Source organism: Perognathus longimembris, chromosome 26 (assembly GCF_023159225.1).
Source record: "Perognathus longimembris pacificus isolate PPM17 chromosome 26, ASM2315922v1, whole genome shotgun sequence".
NCBI lineage: Eukaryota > Metazoa > Chordata > Mammalia > Rodentia > Heteromyidae > Perognathus > Perognathus longimembris.
The window spans coordinates 5,068,868-5,094,309 of NC_063186.1; the positions used below are offsets into that span (position 1 = coordinate 5,068,868).

The 25,442-nt window shown below is 39.8% G+C and overlaps 1 protein-coding gene across 8 annotated transcripts in view; it reads right to left on the bottom strand.

Moving 5' to 3' along the window:
• Positions 1-4,259: 4,259 nt before the first annotated feature.
• The window catches only part of Cep63 (centrosomal protein 63), a 32,150-nt gene continuing 10,967 nt past the window's right edge, over positions 4,260-25,442 (bottom strand). For 5 of the 8 annotated variants that reach the window (XM_048334429.1, XM_048334430.1, XM_048334428.1 and 2 more), the window contains 11 exons: positions 25,038-25,160; positions 21,936-22,049; positions 20,195-20,428; positions 19,833-19,972; positions 18,995-19,129; positions 15,948-16,062; positions 14,074-14,271; positions 12,581-12,667; positions 8,155-8,357; positions 6,605-6,884; positions 4,260-4,645 (listed from right to left, as the gene is read on the bottom strand). In XM_048334429.1, coding sequence (XP_048190386.1) covers positions 4,487-4,645; positions 6,605-6,884; positions 8,155-8,357; positions 12,581-12,667; positions 14,074-14,271; positions 15,948-16,062; positions 18,995-19,129; positions 19,833-19,972; positions 20,195-20,428; positions 21,936-22,049; positions 25,038-25,160 — 1,788 coding nt within the window. In that variant the 3' untranslated portion in view covers positions 4,260-4,486. Of the gene's footprint in view, positions 4,646-6,604; positions 6,885-8,154; positions 8,358-12,580; positions 12,668-14,073; positions 14,272-15,947; positions 16,063-18,994; positions 19,130-19,832; positions 19,973-20,194; positions 20,429-21,935; positions 22,050-25,037; positions 25,161-25,442 lie in introns of those variants that run through there. The other 3 variants (XM_048334431.1, XM_048334432.1, XM_048334433.1) reach the window with 3 other exon arrangements.

Sequence of the window (25,442 nt, forward strand, 5' to 3'; positions counted from 1 at the left end):
GGCCTTTAAGAAGCGATTAGGTCATCAAAAGCTAAGCAAGATTAATGTGACTCCCGTAGGATTGGGTTAAATTTCCAAGACAGTCAATTTAGCTCTCACAGAAGTAGGTTACTTACCTTGACAGTGGTTGTTATAAAGCAAGGCTGCCCCTCAGAGCTTTTGTGTGGTTTTCTTTGGCAGTCATGGAGCTTGAACTTCAAGCCTGGGTGCTGCACCTGCGAGATCTTTTTGCTCAAGGCTAGCGCTCTACCACTTTGAGACACAGCGCCACTTCCAGTTTTCTGGTGGTTCATTGGAGTTTGGAGGCTCACGGACTTTCCTTCCCACACTGGCTTCAAACCACAATCCTCAGATCTCAGTGTCCTGAGTAGGATTATAAGTGTGAACTACCAGCGCCCAGCCTGCCCCCTAGGTTTTGTCTCCTTCACCCCCCGCCACCCTTTCTGCTTTCCACCATGTAATGACAGTAGCAGGGACCCCTACCCGATGCAGCTGCCTGACCTTGAATTTCTAGCCCTAGAATGGGGAGCTAAATAAACCTCATTCTTGTATAAATTACCTTGTCTCTAGTATTCTGTTCTATCATCAGAAAATAGACTAAGACAATACGAGACAAATTTCATTACTTTTTTCTGTAATATGTAATTATGATGAACAATAAAATGAAAGTATTAGGGAAGACATTAAGCATCTGAAACTCCCAATGCAATCTTTGCAAGGCTTCCTAATAAAAATTCTGAGCCTTCTATAATGACCCAAACTTTCTACATTAGGATTTATGTTTGAAATGGTTTCTATACAATTTCTGAATCTAGATATTTTTAGTGGCAATGACTGAAAATTCTTCATAGTCCACAGGAATACTTGTTTATAATCTGGTATTAATTTTCTTTGAAGCAGTATAGGTTGCATATAAAAACTTTCCTTGATATTCCTCTTCATTCAAATAGATTTATGATTTAAATTCTTAATATGATGGGATAGATTTTGAATCAAATCTTTCCAGATACTGTTTTTAAAAAATGATGAGTACTAACTGGTAGGACTGTGCTTCTTACTGGGGTGGGCAGGCACCTGTAGCTAGTTTGGGGTGAGAGGTAGCTCTACCACTTGAGCCATAGCTCTACTTGTGGCTTTTTGCTTTTTAATTGGAGGTAAAAGCCTCATGGACCCATCTGCCTAGGTTGGCTTTGAACTACAATCCTCAGAGTTCAGCCTCCAGAGTAGCTAGGATGACAGGACTAAGCCACTGGCACCTGGCTTTCTTTGTATTTTGGAAGTACTGTGATTTGAAATCAGGTCCTCATGCGTGTTAGACAGGTACTCTGCTACTCGAGCTATCCCCTTAGCCTGAAAGTCCCTTTTGTTTTCGTTTATTTTTCTTGTAGGGTCCTACTTTTGCCTGAGGCCAATTTGCAACTGGGATTTTTCTACCTTTGCATAGTTAAGATTATAGATCTGAATAGCCACACTTGACTTGTTTTCTGTAACAGGGGCATGCTAACATTTTTGTCTAAACTGGCCTCAGAATTTGATCCGTCGCCACCAGCCGCATGGCTGGGATTACAGGAATGAGCCACCATACCTCACTCATGAAAGTTTTAAGTATTTTTCTCCTCTGCTTTTGCCCCTAAGAAGCACACACACTAACGTCCTCGGTGATGAGCTTATCTTATGATCACCTGCCTCACTTGTAACGCGTAGGTACTGGGATTCAAACAAAACCCCGTCACTTACCAGGTGTTAACACACACGAGTAAGAGAAGGGAGGTAGAACTACTTGGAATGAGATAAGACATGGAAACAGAATGCTGCAGTTTTGTTTTCCATTCAACGTGACACTTACATAGTACCTATTCCAAACAGTGTTCAAAGTGCTTATATTATTAACTAAGTTAATCTTCCCCAAAAGTCTATATTAGGGAGACTATGTTGCCTCATTTTGTACATTTTTTTTAAAGAATTAAATTGTGTGCCCAAGATTGCAGAGCCAATCAAGTAGCAAAGCTAGGACTTAGGACTAGGGCTGTCTACCTGCACAGTCCAGCCTCTACCTCTTGGCTCTGACAGATCAGACCCTTCACAACCTGTTGAGACCAAATGAGGCCCCACAGGAAGACGGTGTCCAGCCAGCAGTGGGACTCCACTAGGACCCCTCTAGCTGAAACCTACATGGAGATCCAGGCACTGCCCCTGGGAACAAGAGAACTCACCCAACCAACCATGACTGAGCACACCAAGAGCAGACCAGATCCCCTCCCCTTTTCATCTCATTTGACCCTCCTCATCATTGAGTCTGCAAAACGAGCTAGAAAACTCAAAACTAGTTTTGACTGATTTGGGCATCTTGCTGATGATTTTGTAAACAAAAACAAAAACAAAATTGAGATGCTAAATTACAGTCAAATTTCCAGTAAACTTCAGCCATCGACTAATTATTTCAACTTTTAAAAAATACAGCATACACTTAAGGAAATACACAGTACCTCATGATTCCGCAAGCATGCCCGGTGACTTCCGCCCATCACTGTTCTGCATGGGAACCTGAAAGCAGGAGCAGCAGCCTTCAGATGTGAGACCAATGCTTGACAGTCTGGAAATCAGAAGCCCCCTCAGACCAACCCACATAGGGCTAGTATTCTCCGAGCCTGCAGAGCCCTCAGAAATATGTTTCCGATAAGTCCTGTTGACCCCATTTTAAGATAGGCACACTAAAGCGACACAATAGTAGCAACACTCATTCGCCTAGTGTGTGTCATTACGTGTTATGCAGTATGTTGACCAGCCAAAGAGACAGAAGTCAGGGAGGGTGGCAGTTTGGTCGGTGCTGTGGGGAGGGCACCATATGGCATTGATGAGTAATTGGCAACAACTCCTCCTGGCTAGGGAACAGGCAAAACCTTGTCACAGGAGACAGAGATGCGGAGTGAGCTGGGTGTTAACAGGGGTAAGCTGGTAAGAGTATGGGAAGAGGAGAGGAAAGGCTACTGGGTATGACAGCCAGCACAAAGAAAGCAACAGGGAGCTCCTAAGGACCCTGATCCCCTGGATTGTTGTTTCTGATCCCTTCCTGAATGCTGGGCTTTTGCACGGTGGTGAGGATCCTACCAGGAAACATACTCCTGTGTCAAGGAGTTTCAAATAAGAAAGTGGTGAACCTCTTAGAGAGGAGCTACCTCAGGGCAAACATCTAGAGAAAATGGGGTAAGTAGATTTGAGATATGCTCGTCAGGAAAGGCTTACTCAAGAGGACCTAGAGAGTACAGGCCTCAGAGGGTAGTTGAGAGAAGGGAATTCTAAGTAAAGCTTTCTGCATCCAGGAAGCAAAAAGGGGTGACCAGCATGAAGGAGCTCGCTGAAGGATGGTACAGTGAGCCACATGAGAGGGTTCAGCGCACTGAGGCTCTGTAGAGCACTACAAGTCATTTGGATTTTGGCTGGAGAGAAAATATGCTGACTGAGGCAACACGTGCCCTTGGGAGCAGGAGCTCCAAGGTGGGGAGGGGCTGGGGTTGAAGATGGCTCAGAAGAACCCTGCAAAAAAAACTCTTTTATCAGCAATGTTTTCATGGAGGGGAGCAAAGTGCATAGAAAGAAATGTGGAACTGAGGATCTGTCTTGACATGAAAGGAAGGGAACATACCAGGACATTTGCATCCAATGAGAAGGATCCCCTAAGACTGGACAGTGGCAGGACTTGGTCCTGGAGCTGGCAAGCTCACCACACTTCGCTCTCTCCTTGTCCCTAATTGCATGTCCCAGTTTCTGTGCTGGTTCCAGTTTCTATGGTCCTCATCTGCTGGCATCGTCAGGGCTCCTAGCCTAGCAACTTCTCTTGCCTTGTCCTCCTGGGTTCTTATCAACTCTCATGGCCCTCTGACGCCTTCTGAGCCTTGACTTCCAGACCTCTGTCTCCCCCGAGCCTCAGGATGCAGATGCTGAGCGTTCCCACCAGATGTACCGTGGGCTCCACACCCTGAAGACAGCCCCGCCCCTCCACCAACCTTGTCCACTTCATACTGGAGCAAGATGCTCTTTGCCAAGGTCTTCGGCATGGCCCCTTCATAGATTTCGAGCCATATGCAACTCAGGTCAGTGTGCCTTGAACCCATGCTTCTACTACACACTTTCCTAAAAGGAAGTTTCTGTAGTGAATTTCCAAAACGTTTCATAAAAGCTTTATTTCAATTAGTACATACCTACTCAAATTTCACTCGTCAAGAGAAAGTATCACTTTCCAATAAGAAATATCCATGAGAAAAGGTCTGCAAAATGGTTTATTCTTAGAAATCACTGCTGGAAGAAGTAATTCAAACAAACCAGTGCAGTGAGAATGGATAGAGAAGTAGCATTTTCCGGATTTCTTCGCCTGCTTTAGTAGGCATCACCTCTGTGATTGTGTACGTCGGTGTTTTTAAAGATCTGCTCCTTCACTCCCACTGCATCTGGTGCTCAGTTTCACTTCCGGTTTGTGGTGGGCAGGTGGCTACCTGAGGGCTGTGAACTGCCGCACAGTCTTCTCACTCTCCCGTTTCAGTTCTTCAATGTGGGCATCCAGGCGTTCCAGGATATGATGCGATCTCCGTTCTTCTTCTTCCAAAAACCTGGTAGCTATCGAGCCCAGGGGGGACATGGGCATGGAAGACTAGGAGAGGAGCACATTGTGACATGGATAAGATAGCAGAAATGTACATTCTGGCCAATATGTATACCATTTTCTAACTAGCAATATTTTTAAAGGTGATTTTTTTCCCCTAAAAAGATATTCTTTAGTTTTTATCCTAATGACAAGAGCAGTAAAAGAAGGGGGGAAAAATCAGTACGTTTTGTAAAAATTAACACAGATTTTTCCCTTTTTGACCCAAATTGTATCCATGTAAAGTGTGAAATAAATGTAATTATTAGGTACTAGTCCGAAGAATTTCTCAATTTGGACCTATAGAGCTTTTCATGCCCTAGAAGAGAAGGTAGCTAATACCTACTACTTCAAACATAAAAATTCTGAATGTGACTTTCATTTTGAAGCACCAAAGATCTACAAATAATAGATCAGGCGCCATTTCAAATCAGTATTTTCCTTTCCCCTGAAATGCCAGTCTAGCCTTTCATTTGAAACACTTACTCTAGTAATATTTTGGAATTCAGATCTTAGAAAAATGATAGAAGAAGCATGCCGGATGTAGACCATCCTCATTTGTCCTGCAATCACCCGGGTTGATAACTACAAAACTACTCCCAAAGGGAAATGCACAAAGGTAACACCCACAGACCTCACACTTATTACAACCTGAAACCCTGGACACTTGGCCTGGGAAACCCTGGAGTCTCTATTTTACAAATGGGAAATTACATTCAGAAGTGCTGAATGGCCACCCCCATTAACTGGTGATGGAGTTGGGGCTCAAACCCAAGACGGCTGGCCCAAAGCTTACACTGTGCTGCCCACGCTGTCACCATCCACTGAGACAGGGAGGCGGAGGGCCACCTTCTACCACTGCAACTCAAAATGCCCCCAGCTCAGTGCATGGCCACAGACTGACAGTAGAAGTCCACCATGAGGCTTAGGGAGAGGCAGCAGATAGACAATTTCTTAAGAATGAGATCCAGGGCTGGGGATATGGCCTAGTGGCAAGAGCGCTTGCCTCGTATACTTGAAGCCCTGGGTTCGATTCCCCAGCACCACATATACAGAAAACGGATAGAAGTGGCGCTGTGGCTCAAGTGGTAGAGTGCTAGCCTTGAGCAAAGAGAAGCCAGGGACAGTGCTCAGGCCCTGAATCCAAGGCCCAGGACTGGCAAAAAAAAAGAATGAGATCCACTCTATTCACTTGGTAAGAGCTTTGATAACATCCCATAACCAAATAACATTGGTATTTTCTGAAGCAAGGTGCAGGGCTACTTACACTAGCTAAACCGTCCCTGCTCAGGACAGGGAGGTTTTGGTACCAATATTTTTTTTCTGCCAAACTTAGGAATTAGTTTAGTTTTCAGGGCTTTTTGTTTGGGGGGGGCGGGGGGATTTCGGAATGACATGTGAGTTAAATGAAGACTTATTTTGGAAACTTAGAAAAAAAACCTTTCCATGAACTTGTTACAAATATAAAGTCACCACGACCAAACTCGTGCAAGTGCACACCCACAGCAGATGGTGGGAGCTGAGAGGCCTGGGGCAAGTGCTTCAGGCACAAGGGCACAATGCCAGTGGAGCCCAGCGATGCTGGCACCCCGGGCCTGCTCGGCATGCACGCCTTGGATACACAGCCTTCCTCCACCCGCCCCAGACCCCGCTCCTCTGCAGGTGATGCCTCGGGCTTTCTTGGCTGGCAGAGACATTCCTTGAGCCAACCATTCCAGTGCAGAATTGGCTCTCAGAAAAAAAAAAAAAGGCAGGAGAGGATTTTTCAGAACTAGGATATATAACTGTGAAAAATGACCTTGGTTGAGTATGTCTTCACGAGCAAAGCTCTAAGTCAGAAATATGTAATGATCAAAAAGGTACTTATGGCAGATAATCGCTAAGAAACAAAATCACCCTCTGCATCTCTAAAAGTAAAAACCAAACTAAATAAACTAATAAACTAGTAAGGTCATAAAGTTTCCATACCGAAGACACAAACTCTTCTTGGTCATTCATACTGTCAGACATAGTATCAGAAAAATTGGTCCCATTTGTATCCGGCACTGAAGGCAAGATGTGAGTTGGACACAGAAAGTTAGAAGCCAAAGACAGAGTGGAGCTGCAAGGGCTGCTCTGAGGACTCCGGGGGCTGACGGCCCTGGACACGGGGTCTATGCTATCCGATGCTGGTCCTCTCGGAAAGTGGAGGCCTGCTTTATGCTTCTGGGTCTTTATTCCTTCATGTCTGTGATGGCCATGGTCTGGCCTGGATGGCAGATTAGAAAACAAAACACGTGAAAAATGGTAGCAACTTTTGGTTTTTCAACAGAACCTTTGCAGGATATTGACTTAAGCATAAACAAGGAGGCTAACTATTAAGGCTCTGTAATTTTGAAATGGAGCAGATCCCCTCGGGCCAGGTATTTCTTTACCAAATCTTGCTCTCAAACACTTACACTGTGGTAGGAGGACAAATACAGAGAAAGCAAGGGTGGCTGGTATAAGGGCAAGGAAGCACCCTAAACATAAAACACACCCAGCCTCATTGAGGGGTAAAGCAGGGACTGTTAACAAAGACTTCATTAGAAAAATATTTAGGCCCTATGATATAAGATCAATGAGGCCCTTGGCTTCCTTCTTAGGATAGCAGCCTATAATAAATTCGCCAAAAATACAATAGAAGCTTTCTACAAAAAGCCAAATTCTAAGCCAGGGACTGCTGGCTTATACCTATAACCCTCGCTACTTAGGAGGCTGAGATCTGAGGATCGTGGCTCAAAGCCAGGCCAAGGAAGGAAAATCCATGTGACTCTTTATTTCCAAAACTAGAAGTAGTGCTGTGGTTCAATGTGGTAGAGCGCTAGCCTTGAGCAAAAGAAGCTCAGGGACAGTGCCCAAGGCCTGAGTCCAAGCCCCATGAACAACAACAACAACAAAAAAGCCAAGTTCAACTTCTTATGAAAAAGGTAGTAGGATTGAGGTAAAAGATGGCATGCAAAGTCTGAGGAATAAAGATGTTGTTTAGGGCTGGAATGTGGCTTAGTAGTAGAGCGCTCGCCTAGCATGCATGAAACCCTGAGTTCGATTTCCCAGCACCACATACACAGAAAAGGCTAGAAGTGGCGTTGTGGCTCAAGTTGGTAGAGTGCTAGCGTTGAACAAAAAAAAGCCTGAGTTCAAGCCCCAGGACTGGCAAAAAAAAAAAAAAAAAAGATGTTTATATCCAGAGTGCACAAAACTAGTTTTGTTTTGTTTTTTCCAGTGTTGGAGATCAAATTCAGGGCTTTATCACATGCTAGGAAGTGCTCTACCACAAGCTACATCCCAGCCCCAAACTGTAAAGTATTAATGAAAGTGCTATATGGCTTCCCTCCACTCTAACCCAATCATATCTAGCTTTGCTGTGTACACTGTACCTCAGACTTAAACACAGAGCCCTTTGAGGATTTGATTTTCATGAGTCAGGAATTATTCTCAAGCAAGTGAGAATTCTGTTGCAAAGCTACACATTTAAAAGAAAATTTAAGCAATTTTACTTCAACTCTGTGTTGAACTCAGCTGTCCTGCTGTGTGGTGCCTTAAAGATCCTGTCATCTTTTTTTTTACACGCCTCAGTAGCCATGTCCAGTTGAGATTTGGTAGCCATCAAATCTTTCTGTAGTTGCTGATTTTCAGACACTAATTTGTTTAATGCCTCAATATAATTCTCCTGAAGGTCTGCTAGTGACATCTCTTTTGCCTAATAAAAAAAAAATACTAGAATCACTTAATTTATACACGAATACTTGTGATCTGTAATATTGCTGGCTGAAAATTTGAATTTGTTTTACTTGTAACTGAATCCTTTTTTTTTTTTTACTTTGGAAAAACTGAGTATTTTTCTTTAGTGCTATTTAGACTATCAGAGAAAAATTGTTAGAGCAAATAGAAGAAAAGCTTGTTAGAGCAAATGGAAGAGGAAAATTAGAAACACAACAGGCTTCCTCAAGTAGCATCCATACCTCAGAAGCTCAAGAAAAAGAGACCAAGATGGAGGGAGTCTGGGAAGAAGAAAACAGTGGCAAAAAGCTCAAGAGCCCGGAGGACCACATCAAGGGAACATAATCAAGGAAAGAAATTTCAATAAAACACCCTGAAAATTAAAAATAAAAAGAGGGCTGGGGATATAGCCTAGTGGCAAGAGTGCCTGCCTCGGATACACGAGGCCCTAGGTTCGATTCCCCAGCACCACATATACAGAAAACGGCCAGAAGCGGCGCTGTGGCTCAAGTGGCAGAGTGCTAGCCTTGAGCAAAAAAAAAGAAGCCAGGGACAGTGCTCAGGCCCTGAGTCCAAGGCCCAGGACTGGCAAAAAAAATAAAAAATAAAAAATAAAAAAAAAATAAAAAGAATGCTGGCTGACAGGGAGTGCTTTAAGTAAATAATCTTTCATCTGCATAACTTTCACATAATTTTGGCATCCACTCTTGGATATAAATTTGGGCATGGTAAGGCAGGACTCAATTAGATAGTGAGAACTACTACCTGATCTTAGCCTTAGCTCTATGATCCTAAACTCCATTACGCCTTCAATTCTAGGTGCTTCTTGATAATACAGGGTCATTTTCTTCTAATGGCAACATTTTAATTAGAATTCTACAAAATTATAGTGATCTTTACAGTTTAGTGATATTTAGCCTGCTCTTTTCTACAAAAAAAATCTGATAGATCGCTAGTCAAAACTGTTCTTGACAAACATAATCCACCTAAAACATAAACTTTATACTTGTAACTATCTCTGTACAAGTAGGAACAATAAGTTACAGAACCTTCCAACAAGTTGTCCATGCCAGGTAAAAATCTCAGAGAATATCTGCCCCAACAAATGACCTAATTTTAAACTAGCCAATTCTTGATATATGGTAAATATTTTACTAAAGCTACTGCTTTCATTAAAATAATTAGATAATTTATTGAAAAAATGTTGTCAGCCCAAGCTTATTTTGGAAAAGTAATTCCACCTTTCTAGGTGGTAAAAATGAAAAGGATACTTGCTAATAATTATTCTGAATATGTGTAGTGTGTTCACATTGTGTTAATCTGAACCTAGAGAAAGCTTAAACTGCTGACACAATTTTTACCAGTTGATGCCTGATACCATTAACCATACTTTTTAAAATAAAAAAGATAAGATTTATCTTACTCGAGCACCCTTCAAATATTTCTCAGTTATTTCTGTATTAACAATGACAGATAAATGAATGTGAAAGGTAATATAAAAACTGACCAGCAGGCATGTATTTAATTGTGGAAAGAAAGAACAATATTACCAGTTAGATGGAGATTTCAGGAGAGATTCAGTGAAATAGAATCTTTGGTCACAGGCTGGCTTAAATTCCCCTGAGAGTCCTCAGCTCTTGACTATGAATAGGTAATCACTGCATAAGATAAAATTCTCTCAAATGAATATTGCAAATTCTCAGTCTTTTGAGAATGCTGTAGTGTAAATCAGATTAGCACTTGGATTTCTCCACTACTAGTTTACTATTGGTTTTACTAGGGCAGGTAGTCATTTACTGTCTATCCACTCAGCTGACCTGGACACCTATCCAAGCAAGCTAGATACAGTCACACATTTCCCCTTACAAAGTGCTAAGGTGTTGTGTACCTTGAGCTTAAAAAAGGAGGGGGGGGGAGGAGGAAGGGGGAAGGAGAGGGGGAGGAGGAGGAGGAGGAGGAGGAGGAATCTTTTCATTATATTATTACAGGAATTTAGGAAGGGACCAAGATCAGATGAGTTTTTTCAGCTGCCATCTTAAATAATAGCAAAGTATTTCATTTCATAGTCTAGATGGCCACAAACTAACCATTTAAATAAATACTAATGATGCTGGACAACTCTCCTTGTTCACTTGCTACACTTCTATGATTTACCTACCTACATCCTTGGCCTATTTTTCCTACTGGATTATCTTTTTCCTATTTCCTTTGTAAGAAATTCTTATATGTGAACATTTTATATTAACCTTTTATCTGTTTGTAGATTGCTTTTCTCCTTGTCTATTAAGTTTTTTAAAGGGATCTTTTGTCTCCCAGAAATTTTACATTTATGGCTGCATGATGCTTAGAGAATCTTACCCACATGAAAGACTTAGAAATAGTCCCCCATTTTTCTAGCTGAAATAAAGTATTCTTTTAGCCTTCTGTGTGTTCCTTCCATCCTAGCCTCCATGACTGTGAGATTAGAACTAGTTGGGAGCAATTTTGGAGGCATAATACTCTCTGCAAGGACAAAAAAAAAAGAATTTCTACAATCATTGGACATCTGACCTATACCAAGAGCGGATGGAGCAGAATAGGAACATCATTTTACAAAAATCACAAGAAATTTATTACAAAATAACTCACAGTTAGCTATTCACTACAGTTTATGGAGCTTGTATATATTTCTTATCCTTCCTACCATACCGAGTAATGTAATACCTTAAAGACCAGAATCCTACCTTATTCATCCTACTAAAATGTTTTTCAGATAAAATATTCTAAAGTGTCTGATTAAACAAATTACATCTTGTAGAAATATGATTAAAACTAATTTTTTTAAGGATATGCTTTATAATCAAAAGATATTGTGGGGCTGGGAATATGGCCTAGTGGTAAAGTGCTTGCCTCGTATATATGAAGCCCTGGGGTCGATTCCTCAGCACCACATATATAGAAAAAGCCAGAAGTGGCGCTGTGATTCAAGTGGTAGAGTGCTAGCCTTGAGCAAAAAGAAGCCAGGGACAGTGCTCAGGCCCTGAGTTCAAGCCCAAGGACTGGCCAAAAGAACAGACAAAAACAAAACAAAAGATACTGTGGCCATGTACTGGTGACTCACACCTGTAATCCTAGTTAGCCAAGAGGCTGAGATATGAAGATCATGGTTCAAAATCAGCCCAGTCAAGAAAATCTGTGAGACCTTTACTTCCAATTAACCACTAGAAAACCAGAAATGGTGCTGTGGCTCCAAGTGGTAGAGTGCTAGCCTTGAGCTGAAGAGCTCAGGGACAGAGCCCAGGCTGAGATCAAGCCCCACAATTGGCATAAAAAAAAAAGATATTGTAAAACATCATCATAAATGTTACAGAAATAAAATGCATCTAGCATTTATTGCAAGGCTAAGATAGGGGAAGTCCTAGTGCCAGACCAGCCTAGGCAGAAAAGTCCTCATGAATCTCTACAGAAAGGAAGCTAGACATGGTGGTATATGCCTGTAATACCAGAAATGACAAGAAACCCAAAGTAGGTAGATCATGACTCAGGAGTGCACCTGGGAAAAAAGCAAGACTCTTTTTAGACCATTAAAAAGAGAGCTAGAAGCCAGGTGCCACTGGTTCATGCCTGTAATCCTAACTCTTCAGGAGGCTGAGATCTGAGGATCATGGCTCAAAGTCAGCCCAGAAAGGAAAGTCCATGAGATTCTTATCTCCAGCGAATCACTAAAAAGCTGAAAGTGGACCTGTGACTCAAGTGGTAGAGCACCAGCCTGAAGTGAAAAGGCTCAGGGACAACACCTAGATCCTGAGTTTAAGGACTTGGCAGAAAAAAATAAATAAATAAAGAGCTAGAGGCATGGCTCAGTGGCAAAAGCAGCAGTCTAGCAGTGTGAGGTTCTGAATTCAAACCCAGTACCATCAACAACAACAAAAGCAGCAGCTAAGTGCCAGAACCATGCTCAACACTTTATATGTGTTTCCCTCACTTAAAAACAGACCGTACTTCTATTTCATCATATACATCATATAAAAATTACCTTCCTGCTGCTGGAGGGGAAACTCATATTTTATTCACATACATTATTGTTTGGATTTCATTTTTTTTAATTTCTATAGAAGAATATTCTACCACCTCCATCTTAACTTACCCTGCCATATCAGTATTTATATAGTGATATTTTAAAACTCTTTGATAGTAGCAAAACTTAAGTTTCTATTTATGTACCTCATGTAAGCCCAACTCCAATTTCATCACCACTTCAGAAAGACGACGATTTTCTAACTTGAGTAATTCTAGCTGATTCACAATCTCCTGAAAAAGGAAAAACAGAAAAATTATAATAAACAACTCATGTGCTTCTTACAAACTGTTTCCATATGTAGTTTTCAATACACTAAGTCACATTCTTCATTCATACACATACACACGCGCATACATATGCACTTCCTAAAAGAATGTTCTAGAAGTGTTATGAGATGAGTGGGCATACATCAGATTATTCCACAGTCATGGATCAGGGCAGGAACAGCAACGCTTCAATTCCTGGTATATCCTTAACCACTCTCCTGCTGTAGCCTTCTCTAATTTGACATCTACCTCCAACATTGCATGGACTTGTGCTTCTTTCACAAAGCAATCATTTATTATTAGTCTTCATTCTTCTTAGCTTTTCTGTTTGACTATTTGTAATTTAAAAGACTCTTGACTTCTTTTTTCCCTTAGCAAAAACTACCTGGTTAATCTCTTCCCTGCTGTTCTCTTTTTAGTTCCATCCTAGTATCTTTTTCACTGCAAGCAAGAAGATACTAAGTTGAGCTTAAGTCACTGCCCTGCAGACTCTATTGCTTTCTTATTATCTCTAAGTCTCTTGAGAGTTTGAAATGCCAGTTTCATGCAATGATTCCCACAGCTAAATACTGTGCAGTTGTCAATTATATATTTCCATACACGGTCCAGGTTTTTTTTTCAAACCAAACTAGTGCTCTCTCCACCATATCCCTATGGCTTTTACACATAACTGCCATCTCCCCCAAACTTAAGTCTAGATTTTCTCTTTATCATTGTAGAAAATCACTTTTCACTTGCTTGCCCAAGCTTATTAAATCATAACTGATATCTCTCAACTTCTTCATTCTCCCTCTGTACCCAAATACAATGCCCATAAATTTTACCAGAACCCCTCTATTTCACTCCACCCCCCTTGCCCACTACTCAGAATGCCATCCTGCACCATGCCAGGCTGAGTGGTCTCTCTGCCTCTCTGTTCCTTTTCTACTTACAACCACAGAAAACCAACCCCTTCCCACTGCTACAAGCCATTCTCTATTGATCTTACAACCACACAGAAAGCCCTCACCCAGGGGGGGAAGCCCTCATGAGCTAGTCCCTGTCTTCTAGCCTTGTTCCTGCTACTCACTCCACTAACACACACTTTTCTCATGCCTAACAAAGTCCTCCCCCTTTGCTCACCCATTCCTATCTGTCTCTAAGGGTTCTTATAACTTTGATAACACTCTTCTTTGGGGCCTGAGTTCTATACTGTGCTCCCAGCACCTTGTGCACACACCATTGGTGCTGTCCTCACTATGCTGCTCATCCCAAAGCAGGCACTCAATAAAAATTTACTGAATCCAATATTATGGGAGGTATGTCTTTAGTAAATTCAACCTTCAAAACAAATTTCAAAAACACCACATAAAGTTTCATTTAGATTTCACCTTATGCTCAATTGCTTTTTCTTCTGCCTTCTGAATCTCTGCTTTGAGCTGCTTTTCCATATCTGAGGAAGAACACTTGGCAGAAGCAATAGTGATATCTCGCTGATGCAGCTCCCGAGTTAGCTGGCTGATTTCCATCTTCATTCCGTCCAGTGCACAGCTATAACTCTGCTCAGCCTGCAAAATCTGTTCTTTCAACTACAAAGAACCAGAAAGAAAAGCACCAAAAGTTAAGAGAAAACCTATACCTAGAAAAATCTATTAGTAGCTAACAAAAGAATGTTTATCTTACTTTGAGATAAGAAATTTTCCTAGATCAAGTCTGTAGAAAATTAGCAAGCTATCAAACAGTATGTCTATGCTGACGGTCAGGTGGTTAAAGTGATTATCATTTATTAGATGTCAAACACTGAGGACCAAAATCAAAGTCTATGCAAGCTTCATTCAGAGAACAGCATCTCTAACTTTCATTTTGTTTATAGTTTTCAGGTACAAATCTAAATATTTTGCTTATCTGGTTTTATGGTCTACAGAAGATAATAATGAGAAAATAGAAAGACAAAAGGACTAAGTGCTGGTAGGTCATGCCTATATTTCTAATTATTCAGGACTCAGATCTGAAGATCACAGTTTGAAGCCAGCCCAAGCAGGAAAGTCTTGAGATTTTTATCTCCAATTAACCACCGAGAAAAGAAAGAAAATGAAATGGACCTGTGGTTCAAGTGGTAGAGCACTAGCCATGAGCACAAAAGCTCTGACACAGCAGCCAGGCCTTGAGTTTAAGCCCTATGACTGGTGCCAAGAAAGAAAGAGAGAAAGACAGATAGACAAGAAGAAGAAAGGGGCTAGCAAAAGTTTCAAAAAAAGTACCAAGGGGGGCTGGGGATATGGCCTAGTGTCAAGAGTGCTTGCCTAGTATACATGAGGCCCTGGGTTCAATTCCCCAGCACCACATATACAGAAAACGGCCAGAAGTGGCGCTGTGGCTCAAGTGGCAGAGTGCTAGCCTTGAGCAAAAAGAAGCCAGGGACAGTGCTCAGGCCCTGAGTCCAAGCCCCAAGACTGGCCAAAAAAAAAAAAAGTACCAAGGGGCTGGGAATGTGGCTTAGCAGTAGAGTGCTGCCTAGCATTCATGAAGCCCTGGGTTCAATTCCTCAGCAACACATAAACAGAAAAAGCCAGAAGTGGCGCTGTGGCCCTGAGTCCCAAGCCCCAAGACTGCCAAAAAAAAAAAAGTACCAATAAAACACAAGTCAAAAACAGGACAGCCAGGGTCCTTTACCGTAGAAACTAGCTCTGCATAGCCAGTGAGGATATTAAGCACATCACAGAACAACATTTATTTTTATATCCATATTCAACCACTAAGAAAATACTAAATAAACCATTCACAGTGGTTCATGTCTATAATCTCAGCCACTCAAGAGGTTAAGATATGAGGATCTCAGTTCAGAGCCAGGCCACTTATCTCCAATTAACTACCAAAAAGCCAGAAGTGTAGTTGTGACTCAAGTGGTAGAGAATCAACTTTAAATAAAAAAGCTAAGCACCCATGCTGAGTTCAAACCCCAGTGTTGGCACTGGAAAAAAAAAAAAAAAGATTTAAATAGTTCATGTATCTCGTTATTAGAAAGGAAGTGCATATGTCTTAACTTGAGCATTCAATCAAAATATATTTAAAGCAAAGCTTTAGCTTTAGAGATCAAAGTGGGTTAGCTTTATCTGGAAAAATTTAAGACACCCCTAATGATGTCAAGAGATAGTACTTCCTTAAGCACTTCTGACAAGAGTTTTCTCTCACTGAAAGTGACCCCTCTGTTCTCTCAATCCACAAATACATCCAATGTTGTGATCCCAGGCACGCAGACTTTTACCTTCTTAATCTCTGCTCTGTATTCATTATTGTGCCCTTCCATCTTCTTTAGTTCTTCATATTTTTCCATTAGTTCTTGGCTCAGTTGTTTGCATGTTGCACTCACAGATTCTAAACTGTATGACAAAAATACAATCACAAATTTTTAAACAAAGTAAAATCTCTGAAATCCAGAAATTGGATTATCTAATTTTCTTCACTGATGTTAAGAAAATCCTAATACCTTAAACATGTTTTCATACCCCTAGTTAAATTTCATTCTCAATTTCCTTATAACTTTCAACACTTTTGACTATTCTTTCTCTCTGCTTAAAACTTCACTGGTTACAAAATTGTGAAGGTAACATTGCCAGTTCACCAGTGGCTCCTCCCTTGAGAGGAAGGAAACTAGCAGCATGCCATCATAGACTGTCTTCACTACACAGCCACGTACTTCTACACACAATCACACAACTGCCTTTCAAGGATCCTACTTCTCCTACTCAAGAAATGCCCTCTTGAGACACCAAAACTTCAGGGGTACCAAGCCTCTCTTACCACACTATTTCTATTAACTTGATCTTTTTACTCCTAAAATCTTGATAAACTTTCCTGTCACTGGCCACTTACTATGCCTGACTGCTTGTCTTTTCATAATCACTTCCTGACTGATAGCACCTCCTTATCTTTCCCTGGCCATGGACGGTCAACATCCCCTCAAAAATTAGGGTCCAAGTGGTCACATGTCAGACTTAAGCAAAAAAGCTAAAGGGAAATACCCAGGCCCTGATTTCAAGCCCCATTACCAGCACAGAATAAATAAATAAGAATCAAACCAATGTTTTCCCAATTAAAACTATCCAATCCTTGATCCTCTAATCACATTAAATATAATTTATTTATAAAATTTATTCCTGAATCTGAAAACTTTCCAGGATTTTTCTACTTCAAATTTGCTAGTTGAAATTCCTTTCAGGTTCTTTAATATGGGTGTTTTATCTCTCAAACTATAAATTATGTTATTAAAATGATGTATTTTACTTCACCTCTTATCCCCTAAGTCACATAATTCCAGACTGCTCCATAAATGCTTAATACTTAGATTATTTCACCAACCAGCCAGATCAGGTATCATTCAAAAATACTGTCTTTATAATACAACAGCACAAAGGCAAAAGATTAAGTCCCTCTATTTCCTCTTCCAGGATAGATTTCCTTTTCAAACTAAAGGCAAACTGTTCAAAAACAGTTCCTTTTTTTCTCCTTTTAAGCCATTTTTTAAACAAACACTGTTATTTATACACATTTATTCCAATCTCATCTATTCCTAAAAATTCTAGGATGTTTATTTACCTAATATTTAGTATATGATTACCATGAATCAAATCACTAAGGTTGAGAGGATAAAATTCAGGCTCATCTTGTTATATCTGCAGGTGGGAAAGTCAGGGCCTCGAGAAAGGCTAAGGTGTCCGGGGTAGTTTTGAAGGTCATAAACAATGGCCTCAGAGCCTGATGAGATCGTAAACATAACAGCGTAACATAACATATATTGATGAGACTGCTCAAAAGTCAACCAATGAAAAATCTTTGATAAAAATGTAAATTTGAGGCCAGGCATTGGTGGCTCATGCTTGGAATCCTAGGTACTTAAGAAGCTGAGATCTGAGTATCGTGGTTCAAAATCAGCCTAGAGTGACTTTGTGACTCAAGTGGTAGAGTGCTAGCCTTGAGCTGAGGAGCTCAAGGACAGTGCCCAGGCTCCACGACAAAAAAAAAAAAAAAAAAAAAAATCAAAATCAGCCTGGGCAGGAAAAGTCTGTAAGACTCTACTCTCCAAAAAAGCCAGAAGTGCAGCTGTGTCTCAAGTGGTAGAGTGCCAGCCTTGAACACAAAAGTTCAATGCCCAGGCCCAGAGTTTAAGGTCCAGGACCAGCACCACCAAAAAAAAAGGGAAACACACATGGATACAGTTTCATTATTAAAACATAGTAATTTCTATGTTATTCGGCCTTAAGCATATACATATACCTTGATAACGGTAACAAAGAGTACCTTAAGAATTCCAAGAAAACCATAAGGGACAAGAAAAAAAATACATATTTATATTTACTGTGTAATGAGAGCAATTAAAAATATAGAAAAGTAAAAACAAAACATCTTAAAGATAAAAAAGTGTAAAATGTTTAAAAAGTTCAAAATAGCCGTTTTTGTCTAAATGCCAAGTTTTTTATGTACAAGGGATCATAATCAATGTATTTAAAATATAATATCAAACTCTTCTCGGCCAAGAAGCCTGGAAGTCTGCAAGAAGTTGGTAAGTATGACACGGATGAGCATCGTGGGGATGGCATAGTATGGCATTGATCACTGGTCAGGATTCAGTTCCAGCACAGGATTCTCAGCCAGGCCGAGAACAGAAAGGAGCAGTGCTGCACATGAACTGTGACTTCCACAGAGCAGTTTCAGTGAGGTGGGAAGGAGAAAAGCTAGTGTGAAGGGCTTATAAACAGGAAAAAGGTGAAGCAGTAGAGACTGTCACTGTGGCTGTAAAATCTGATTAAGTAGAGAGAACTAAGGAAGTAACTTAATGAACACAAAGGATTAAAGAAGGATTTTAACTTTTTCTAAATAGAAGGTACAACAGAATATGCTGTATCAGTGGAAATCACTCAGCAGAGGGAAAGGATTTGATGTAGAGCAGAAAGGAAACAGTTATTTCCTTTTTTGCAGGAACAGGGCACAAATAGATGGGTAAATCTTAGAGGAGAATAGATGGGCCTCCACTAGCTCATCCATAGTAACAGATTATAGGCACACAGGAAGACAGACTGGTAGATTTGGAAGCAAAAAAAGTAGGAAGTTTTCATTTAATTCCTTCTGTTTCCTCAATGAAATGGGAAGTATGGTCATTTGTGGGTGTTAGAAAAATCTTTTCCACTAACTTATTAGTTAACAGTGTCAATATACTTAAAATTTCATCTTAAAAACTTGAAGTTTTTGAAATGTGTATATATATGTACATATATACACATACATATACATATACATATATATATAATTATCTACCTGCCTTCAAGTCGGATCACCTCTGCCTGCAGAAGTTCTTCACTAGTGTGGGTGAAATCCAACTGAGAGAACATATCATCTAAGACCCCTTGCCCTTGAGAAGTGTATTTCCTCTCCAGCTCATCATCTTCCAGCCTATGGAAGGAAAATGATGATGGTTATAGGTCTTTTATCTGTACAAAGAAAAACAACAAAAAAGTAGTCTATTTTTTCCAGTCGTTATTGGTAGGAAAGTTCTATCAGACTCTTTGGTTTAGGATAACAGAGTCAAGAAAGAACTGTTGCTCTCTAAAAGCAACAAGTTATTCCTTTTTAATAGATCTGACTTTTCAAGGGACAGAGCAGGGAGGGAAGGACAGAGAGTTCACAGAACTAAACAAAAGAAACACAGCTTACTCTAATTATACTGCTAGGAAGTTTTGTGTGATTTTTTTTCTTCCTTTTAATGTGTTTCTCTAAGAATTTGATGTTTCAAAGTGAGACACTCCTCACTCTACCTTCTTGGTGAAACTCCAGATGTGAAGGGAATTGTGTACATGCCTCCCTTCTTGCTAGAGTAGACCATTGTAAAGTTCATTATCAATAACAGCCAGGTGTTGAACTAGCCCTTTAAAAACCCTTCTTAAGACAAATCTTGCTTTTATATATTAATCATTGTTTGAGGTTTGTAGTGGAAAATAATGAGAGTAAGCTGTGTGTTCACTCTCAAGAAAATTAAAACTACATAAGAGTCCATGAAATGATCAAATATAAAATTAGCAATATGCAGTATTGAAATTGAGATGTATGCTAAACTATCAACTGGATGAGCAGAAAAATGTTTAACAACTAAGTACACCTTATGGTTTCTACTGTGTGTTTCATGTCAGATGCCTTTAATATTGCTTGTAGCTTCTCCTTTTGCAATTTTGTCTCATGGATAACATTTTCTTGAGAGTGAAGATTTGCCTTTAATTCTCTCTTTTCTTCCTGCAGAGCCTATAAAGCATTCAGAAAAAAAGGCAGACATTATTACAACTTCCTTTCAGTTGTGAAGTCAGATGACAAATCTATGACAGGCACAATATTAGTAACTCAGCACTCAACAGTTGAGCTATTGGCTCTAAAACAGGCAAGAAGCCACAAATTTTTAAATCTATTTGCAGATTACTCTTACACTCATACACACATTTCCCCAATCCTAGGAATCTTAAAACATACCTCTAATAATTTTTCAGATTCCCTCAATTTGTCTTCTTTTTGCCTCTGCTCCTGCATAATGGCCATGTTGGTGTCAACCAAGTCATTGACTCTCATGTTAAGACGCTCTATTTCCAACTCATTGGCACAGATGGTATCCTTGGCCCGCTCAAGCTTGCTGCTCAGGTGCTGAATTTCTGACTGGCTGGACAGCTCCACAGATTCTAATTTCTGCTTCCGATTGGTGAGCTGAGCCTAGAAACAAATAGATTATCAACAGGTAAAAAGGAAATGATAAAAGAATAACTAAGGAGTAAGGAACACTAAACAATTAACTCTATAAAAAAATATCATGCTCTATTAGATAGCAAGTTTATGGTCAACCTGAACAATACAATGAGACCCTGTGTCCAAAAAAATCAAAGGTTTTTCAAAAAGAAAACCTTACACAGAATCCTGTGTAAAACAAACATAGCAGCAATGAGGTAAAGGAGGAAAAGGAAGGACTTGTTTACCCTCAGCCCACCCCACTTTAACCTGTCCAGTAGTATAGGACGGGCAGAACACAGCTGGAAACCCCATGTTAATAGGTACTCAGAATGAGAAACAATACACAATAGTAAAATATTCAGCAATGCGGTGGCTATTCAACACTACTCAACTCAAATCTGAAATCTGGAGGCAAACTCAATGTTGAGGTTACAGCTAGTTTAACTGGTTAGTTCAGATTTGCTACTTAAAAAACTATCTCAGCAGACTTCAAGAATCAACATAGCCCTTTTTTTTCCCACTGATTTACTATTTCATTCCTGCAAAGATACAGAATCTGTTGGGTACACAATCATATTAGGTATAAATTCTACATTTTCATTAACTAGAATGAACATCTAGGCCTGCACTACCCAATATGGCAATCACTAGACACAGCAGCTTCTAAAGGTGTGGATTGTCCGCACTGACAGAGGTTCCACATGTAAAATACACACTATAAGTAAACAAACATAAATACTGTAATATTTTTGACATGTTGGGTTAAGGACAACCATATTACTAAAATTAATTTCACCTAATTCATTTACTTGTCTAATGTGACTACTAGAAATTTTTAAATTATCTTTTCTACTCACTTGTATTCTACTACTGCTGCACTAGAGTAGTCTCTAGAATGCCTCTTCCAATACTAACAAGTCAGAAATAACCACGTATACCATTTAGAAAATAATGATTATTTATCTTTCTTTCTTTTGGTGCCAGTCCTGGGGCTTGAAAGCAGAACATGAATGCTTTCCCTGAGCTTTCTTGCTCAAGATTAGCATTCTACCAATTGAGCCACAGCTCCACTTCCAGCTTTTATGGTACATAATGAGATAAGAGTCTCATGGACTTTCCTGCATGGGCTGGCTTTGAATTGTGATCTGATTTCAGATTCCGGAGTAGCTAGGATGACAAGCATGAGCCACCAACACTAGCTCCATTATTTCTCTTAAATATCTTTCCTTAGAGGTATTTAAAGGTTAATATATTTTAAGTCTTTTTCTTTACATTAGCCATTAACAGACCAAAAAATTCTGTTATTAGCTTAATGTCTAATCCTTGAACTACTCTACTAAGGTGGGTGGAATTATTTTAACAATACAAGTCACAGTAAAAGTAAAGAAACAATTATGAAGGCTATTTATTATACAAGGGAAACAAAAAGAAAACCAAGTCAAATTTAACCAAAATCTTTCTGTCTTGTATTATATTGAATTGCTCGGCCTACCTGAATTATCTCTGATTGTTCAGACAGAGCTTTCCTTTGTGCCTCCAGAGAAGATACCTGTTGCTGATAAACCAAGCGTTGCTTCTCCCAGTCCAATGATTTCTGACGAAATTCCTGAGGAAACAATGAAGATACTTAATTTCTAAGTGCTTCCCCTCATGTCACTACTTCCCAGATCCCCTTTGCTTTAATTCCACTACCACCCCCCATTTCCCTGAGGACACTTGTACCTTTCTCCACTGCAGGAGTCCCATTACTCACTTAGCTGACAGAACAGCAGACTAACACTGAATTCTGCTCATACTGTGCCTCTTGGATATCTGCCTTTCTAAATTTAACACCCTAATGATGAAGGGTAAGAAACACAGATGCTGAACAATGGGTTCACGAGCATCATCACTGAGTTGCTGCCACCTAAGGGTTGTTTTCATTTTCTAGTGATTTCATTTTTCTAGTGACACTAACAAAAACTCCAAAATGTGATCACACATATCTGAGTCAAGACTTGAAGAAATTCAAATAAATTTCAGTAAATCCTTTTGACAGTCCAATTCTACTTCTCAGAATCTAAAACTCAGGAATTAAGCAGATCCATATCACATATCTATTGAGAGTCAAATTTGTAGCATCTCAACAGAACTGCAAAGACTTGAATAACATGAGAAACCTGTGCTAAATGTTAATAGATATTTGTAACTAAAAACCAAACAGTGCAAAATTAATGGTTCTCCATAAACTGTATCATAAAAATAAAATAAAATAAAGTGAAGCCAATTTCTATGCATTTACATGCAAACAAACAGACTAAAAGATAAGATACTATTAGGGGAGGAGCCCAAACTCATAACTCCTCTGAACATCAAATGTACTATTTAACAAAATGAATTCTAGCAAATGAAAACACAGATTTGGTGGTAGTGGTGGTGGTGGTGGTGGCATTGTCAGTATTGTTGTTTGGTTTTGGTTTGGGGGTTTTCTGAGGGCATAAGAAAGGGCAGAGAAATGGAGAGAAGAAGGATGAACAAATGCAGTCATGGTATTCATTATACACTATGCAAAAAATGAACTATGCAACTCATGGGCAGGGACAGGAGGGGGAAACTAGAGGAAAGCGAAATAAGGGGTGACATTGTCCAAAAAAAATATGTGACTATAACTCTTTTCTACATTGCCTTTATAATAACAATTTTAAAAATTGAGGGCTGGGAATATGGCCTAGTGGCAAGAGTGCTTGCCTCGTATACATGAAGCCCTGGGTTCGATTCCCAAGCACCACATATATAGAAAACAGCCAGAAGTGGCACTGTGGCTCAAGTGGCAGAGTGCTAGCCTTGAGCAAAAAGAAGCCAGGGACAGTGCTCAGGCCCTGAGTCCAAGGCCCAGGACTGGCAAAAATAAATAAATAATTGAAAGAAAAAAATATTGCAGGTTTTAAAAGAGATGTCCAGACTGAGGAAATAACATTTACACAAACACTGAGAGAGATGAGGACAAAGCTGCACTATTCCAGGCAGAAGGATCAACCTTGAAGTGGAGCACTCTGATTTGCTTACAGGTGAGCATAGGAGGCTAGTGTGGCAGGAAGGGACTGAAAGGCAAAGTAGGAAGAGACATGCTCAAGACACTCTATAGCTCATTAGGATAAACTGGACTTTTAAGAGAAGTTAGTGGAAGGTTTTTGCATAGATGGCATAATTTCACTTGTATTTCAAAGAATCATTTTGGCTATGGAGCTAAGAATGACTCCTAAGTTTTAGGCTCAAGCAATCAGGAATAGACTATTAACTGGTATTAGATTGGGAAGATAGGAAAGAAAAAGTCAGAACCTTCATACTTTACTTTGGCTATGTTAGGTATTACAGTGAGATGTAAAATGGGAATTATCTGGTTTAAAAATTGTCAACAAGATTTGTAAGAAGAATAATACTGGAAGGAATGATAATGAGCTGGGAGCGTAAATCTATGAGTCAAAAGGCAGCCATTCTGTAATGTTCATTTGTTGGTGGTATAGGATGATGACATGAAAATCAAAGATGAGTTCTTTGAGGTAGAAGCAAAGGAGAAAGTGACAATAATGAGCAATAAGGGTCTTAGTAAGAAAAAGTTATCAATGAAGAGGGCTGGAAGGAAGCAATTATCTGTGTAGTCCTTGGACTCAAAATTCTAGTTGTTATAAAAATGTTGAAATATACAAGAATATTAAACCCAGAAATTATGATTCTAAGTAGTAATGACATATTGACATTTGTGCATGACAGACTTCCCAGAGAGGAAAAATCAGAGAAATCATCCCAAGATACAGAATAATGTTTCTCAAATTAGGAGCAGCTATAGGAGCTGGAAACAATGTAGATTCCAAGTCCCATGTCATACCACTGGACTAGAATATTGGAAAGGCAAAAATAGTATCCCAGGTGATTCCTACGCATACTGAGGAGATTATGAGGGAGAATGGAAGAAAGATATGGATTCTAGGTACAAAGAGTGCTCCTTTCCTCTGAGCTTAGCAGTGCTGACTCAGTGCCTCAAATTAAATCTTCAAGGGAATAGATATAATGTAACCATGGAGTTACTCAGGAAAAACATAATCAGTAAAGAGGGATGTAAGTCCTCTCTAAACTTATCTTGCTCTGAGAACTGAAGAGAAATAATCTGCCAGGGACAGTACTCTGTACCAAAAGGCTATGCATTTACTAAGCAAGCCTCTACTCAAGAGGTACCTGAGATATAACAAGTAAGTCAAGGATACAGCTCATGGTAGACTGCTAGTAACCAGTGGTCTATGTTTCTCATATGTGAGACATTAAATATAATAATTCTTTCCCAGGACACAGAGTGAATGCTTACTATTCTAGTTCCAAAAAGGAAAGTCTCCATATAATTTCAAATGCCCTGTACGGGTAAAACGATGTAGATGAGCATTACCAGTAACTAGTAATCTCATTAGCCACAGGGAACCAAGCTAGGATATATAGTGAATCTCCAACTGTCACTTTCAAAGAAAAAAAAAAGTTTCAGGCAACAACAACAACACTTAGAAACAGCATTTTCCTACATCAAGATCACTGGCAATGACCATCATGGTCATCACTGTGAACATACCTCTATTTTTCCAGTTAGCCTGTCAATCTCAGACCGATCGTCCCTGTGGTTCTTAGTATTTCCTCTGAATTCCCTTATTTGCTTTTTCTGCAGCTTTTCATAGCTTCTCTTCAGTCTGCCTAACTGTAAAGACAGTTATTTGGTTACTGAAAATTTAAGAGTGGTGGCAGGACAAACTGATATGAACACAAGAACAGTGCCAAGATGTATTACTGAAAATAGATTGAGAGCATGTTAATTTGCAAACTATTTTTTTTTTGCAATTACTCATAGGAAATAACCAGCAAAAAAATATGATCAATCAAAAAAAGGGGCTGGGAATGTGGCTTAGTGGTAGAGTACTTGCCTAATATGCATGAAACCCTGGGTTCGATTCCTCAATACCACATACGTAGAAAAGGCCAG